At 31.8% G+C, this 4,679-nt stretch overlaps 1 protein-coding gene across 1 annotated transcript; it reads right to left on the reverse strand.

The window, feature by feature from the left end:
• Positions 1-457: 457 nt before the first annotated feature.
• Positions 458-4,381, reverse strand: LOC127724483 (E3 ubiquitin-protein ligase TRIM38-like). Its single transcript, XM_052231464.1, has 2 exons — positions 4,340-4,381; positions 458-3,130 (listed from the first exon to the last, which is right to left on the reverse strand). The coding sequence occupies exon 2, from the start codon at positions 3,111-3,113 to the stop codon at positions 1,428-1,430; it is 1,686 nt and encodes a 561-aa protein (XP_052087424.1). The 5' UTR covers positions 3,114-3,130; positions 4,340-4,381; the 3' UTR covers positions 458-1,427.
• Positions 4,382-4,679: the final 298 nt, after the last annotated feature.

Genomic DNA, 4,679 nt, shown 5'->3' on the forward strand with positions numbered 1-4,679 from the left:
GAGTCCTTGCAGCTACTGAAAACTAGTTAAAATATTATTATTAGCCTATAACTAATAAAAAAATGCATATAAGACAAGATATCAATTAATGCACATCCCATGAATTCAATGTGAACAGTCTGAGAAAAAAATATGACCTTGTGCAATGCCAAAATATAAGCATCGACAGGATAAAGAACCGGAATAAGTATAACTGTATAGCAATACACGTTTAGTTGTGTTTTAATTTTCAATGCAAATGTGCATTTGGAAATGTTTTAGTCATTATAAACTCTGCTCCATTCTTTAAACTTTTATCCATCAAAGCTTCTCATTAAAGTTTCAAGCTTAAAAAATATTAGATTTTTACTCCAATAATGGAATTGATAAGAAATGCTGCACATTTTATAGACATTTTTTAATGTTCTTCAAAATCACGGAAATATTCTATATATTCAATCATTCCGTAGAAACAAAAAACATGTGTGTATATTTATTTACAAACATGATATAGATTACAATCAAGGATTCTTAATACAATTCCACAAACAGCGCCTTAAAACGTAAAATGACACTTTATTTAACAATATAACGAATACAAAACTTTGTTGATGTGTTTTGAATATCAAAAGAAGGTGAAAAGACAAATTAAAAAATGACCATGCTGCAAATTTAAAAAAAAATGATGGTAAGTTTTCGCAGCATTACCAATATTTTTGGAGAATTATTTATTTGAAATTTGAAAGACTCAAAATCTTTTTTTTAAGAGGGACGCTACGTTATTTGTGAATGAAATGACAAGAAAACAAACTTATGGTTTACCCCCAATTATTCGTATACAATACAATAAACCACTTAAGAGAAAATGTAAAATTAATATTCTAAAAGTTGTCATATCTATAGAAGCCGCTTTAGTTTTTCGAGCTTTACCTTTTAAAACTTTTATGCATCTGAAAAATTAAGTGTACATAAACAACAAAAAAAAAGAGGTGACTACCGCCAAGAACAAAAATTACATGAAACTTTAAAACAAGTTATCAGTTAAACAATACAAAGAATGGTGACTTCCATAACGAACAAAACAAACAAGTCATGAAACTGTAAAATCAGTCAAACATGGTTGTGTATGATTCCAATGTATAAACTTAGTAACTTTTACTTTGAGATGCCAAATAACAAGAAATGACAAATCAAATATCTTTTTATCAATGGAAAGACAATTTATTTCCTAAAAAATCTCTGTTAAAAGTTTCTATGTTATGCACTTTTTTGTTTCAATGTTAAAAATCGCCGGTCTTTCCATTTCTTATATAAACAATTCCCTAGATTTGCAAAATAAGTTAGATAAGAATATACCTGGTCTTATTCGCAATCTTTATATAAAAGATGACAAATGATGGAAAACTGAGTATCCCATAACGTTCATTCACTCAAATCAGTAACTTTTACTACGCTTCAAACAAACATACCGTGCCATTGTTATTAGCAACAAGAAGTCGATTGGTAGTACGCTCATAATGCAGTGCACTTGGATTATGTAATCCGTCTTTATGGTCAAGAACTTGTTTTGCACGGCTTCCTTCTGGCGATATCACACTAACATTATTCGAATGAAAACAAGCTACAAACACATTCCCGTTGGAATCAATTGAAACACCTTGTGGAGTTATAATGTTTATCCTGTCCTCGTAAGTCCAGATAACAGTACCATGGTTATCAAAACATGTAATAGTGTGCTCTCGGTCATTCGTTACGTAGAACTTACTGTTAAAGTATGCTATATATGACTTTGTCGCTGATACAATTGTGCTACTAATGACGCTCGTTTGATTACTTTTTAAATCAATCTTATATATTCCATTTGGGACATTACCACAACATATTAATGTTTCATCAACATACACTATCCCATAGCAGCTGGATTTCGTATGTATCAAGTTTGTTTTTTCCCTCGAATTTATGTCAATTAACTGGATATGTGGTTTATACATAGACGCACCAGAACTTACAGCAACAGTAGCAACGTCCACTACAGTTAAGTCAAATGTGCAATTTTCTAACAATTGAATTTCGAAATCAAGATTTCCGTCTGCCTTCCTGATCAGCAATCGATTTTTTTGGTACTGAGTAAAAGCCATTCGTCCGTCTGGGAGGATGATACACCCGGTAACGCTCTTACTTCCAGGATTAAACTTTTGAATTCGTCTTAACTTAATATTATCGAAAGAATTAATAACGTTTGACAAAATTTGAGCTTGTCTTGATTTACTGTAAATTAATTTGTCTTTGGTTGGGTTTTTTTCTACAGATACTGTGCCACACAGATCAGATAAAATGTTTTCCCTTTCTGAGTGTATCTCCAAACTGAAAGTGAAATAATCAAAAAGTTTGTTTTCCATCATGGACTTCAATTTTTTTTCCTGTTCGGACACTTGCTTTTCGATTTCTCTCGTCACCAGATACACTTGTAGTTCTGAAGCATGTTGTTTTATACCTTTTAATGTGCTATCATAATTACAAATTTCCAGTTCTACTTTATTCAGACATTGTAGAATTTCTTTTATTTCTTGACTACATTTGGACTCAGCGTCTTTGAGCTGCGACATCAGTTCTTGCTCAATGCTATCAAGATTATGATTCACTTTTATTCTCAACTCTTTAATTTTCATGACTGATGATTTGTATTGATCTGCTATTTCAACCAAATTATCTTCACGGCCTTTCCGCAGCTGTTTGATATTTGTTTCTAAATCTGAAATACTCTGCGTCAAATCATCGAAAATATGAGACGTTTTGAAGTGCTGAGTAACCATTTCGAGTGGTACAATATTGTCCGTGCATTTGACATGGTCCTGAATACATTTGTAGCAAATCGGACAGTCATGCTTCTGGCAATAATTTTGATATTTTTCATTGTGTATTTCACAGTTTGGTTTGATATCGGTAATAAAGACAGGCAATTTCTTATAATCAGCAATTGGAATAAATGTATGATCACGGGTTGCCTTTGATAATGTATGATGTTCCTTACAGTCTGAACAAAGAGCCTCGTCACAGTCTTGGCACCAGTGGGTAGATGGATTGGAAATATAACGGAGGCTACAGATGTCACAAAGTGAAGTATTGGAAGTCATTTCTTGTACAAGAAGTCCTGTAAAATAACGTGATCAATTCAACATAAAAACTTTGGCATAAATTAGAAATGACTATTTTTCAATATCTGCCTAGGAAGTCTTTGACTAAAACCCACTTACGGTATGGGTTTTGCTCATTGTTTTTTTTTTTTTTGCCCTACAGTGCCATATTGTTAACTGAAATCAACGTCATTTCATCATTTGTTGGATAGTTGTCTTATTGGCAATCAAACCAAATCTGCTTATTTTGTTTTGACTAGCAATGTGTCATATGAGTGAGAATTCAAACAAATGATTAGAAGTGATTTCTCTGACTAACTTTATAGAAAACACACTCAAATCCAATTTTCAATGAAAAAGTAATATTTGGGTGTCGGCCCATTCGGCCTTATAAAACCTCTGTTGTCATCGGAATCCGGTAGTGCTGTGTCAATCTCAATTGAAATTATTTAAGCGGAACTTAATCAGAAATCTTCAGAGCAATCAACATCAAAAACCGGTTTTCGAGCTAAAGTCTATCTGAAACGGAAACGGAAACGGAGAGAGATTCCTCAAATCTATAACTGTCTTTCAACAAGGAAATAAAAAAAAAAGAAACAAAAGCATCACATCACAATTGATCAAAAGATTAAATGCTCAATCTTTAAATCAAGTTTTCAAGTACATATATAACATTTTATGAAAGAAAAAGAAAATATATGTAGCGTTTTTGAAAAGTCTGTCATCTGTTCTGATACAATTTTATGTACAAAGAAAAAATATCAGATTGTTTTTCTTTTTATCTCATAAAGTCTAGCTATTTTGTCATCTCAAAGATGTAACACTTTGTTTATGAGATCACATAACATACACACATTTAAAGGACATACAATATGCCAAACTCTATACAATGTAATTTAAATAAATAATATAGATACTAAATGGCTAAGACTGAACAGGTTTGAACTGGCTGGTTTGGACATATCTACGCTATTCGGTTGAGGAAAACTTTATATAAAGCTACACATATAACTATACATTTCATTTAAGTTCATTTCATACAATGTTAAACTTGAAACGCACACAGAGAAAAAAGAAAAGAATGATGGAATTGTCTGTGAGTTGCCAAAATTGAAATCGGAAATAAAATGACTCGATTTACAAAAGAATGCTTTTAATAAGCAAATTGCTACTAGAATTTGTTGAGATATCTATTGATCTGAAGTGAAAAAAAAATAACAACTCACCCTTGTTGTGACCGATTCAATCTTTGTATAAGAAGTGTTAACAAGAATGAGGAAGTTAAATGGTCATGTGAGAAAATTAAAGCAAGGTGAACAGTGACTTTAACGACATACGTTCTGGTCGTTCAGTTATAATTGGCACACAGGAGAGACGTAAGGCCCAGTTGAGCATATTTATACACATATCATATACATCGTAATCTAGTGCAGATTTCAATTTGCACTTGGCGCAAATAAAATCTCCTTTTGAAAAATTGGCTTTATTTTTGGAGGTGCAATCTCAAATTCAAACATGATTTTTTTTTGTAATTTTATAAATGTTATTTATGTTTCCTAAAAATGC

The sequence above is a fragment of the Mytilus californianus genome, unplaced genomic scaffold, assembly GCF_021869535.1.
Source record: "Mytilus californianus isolate M0D057914Y unplaced genomic scaffold, xbMytCali1.0.p SCAF_14, whole genome shotgun sequence".
In the NCBI taxonomy this organism is placed as follows: Eukaryota; Metazoa; Mollusca; class Bivalvia; order Mytilida; family Mytilidae; genus Mytilus; species Mytilus californianus.

What these genes read in the sequence shown, in the direction of transcription:
- LOC127724483 (XM_052231464.1), bottom strand. Translation starts at nt 3,113, where the DNA reads ATGACTTCCAATACTTCACTTTGTGACATCTGTAGCCTCCGTTATATT.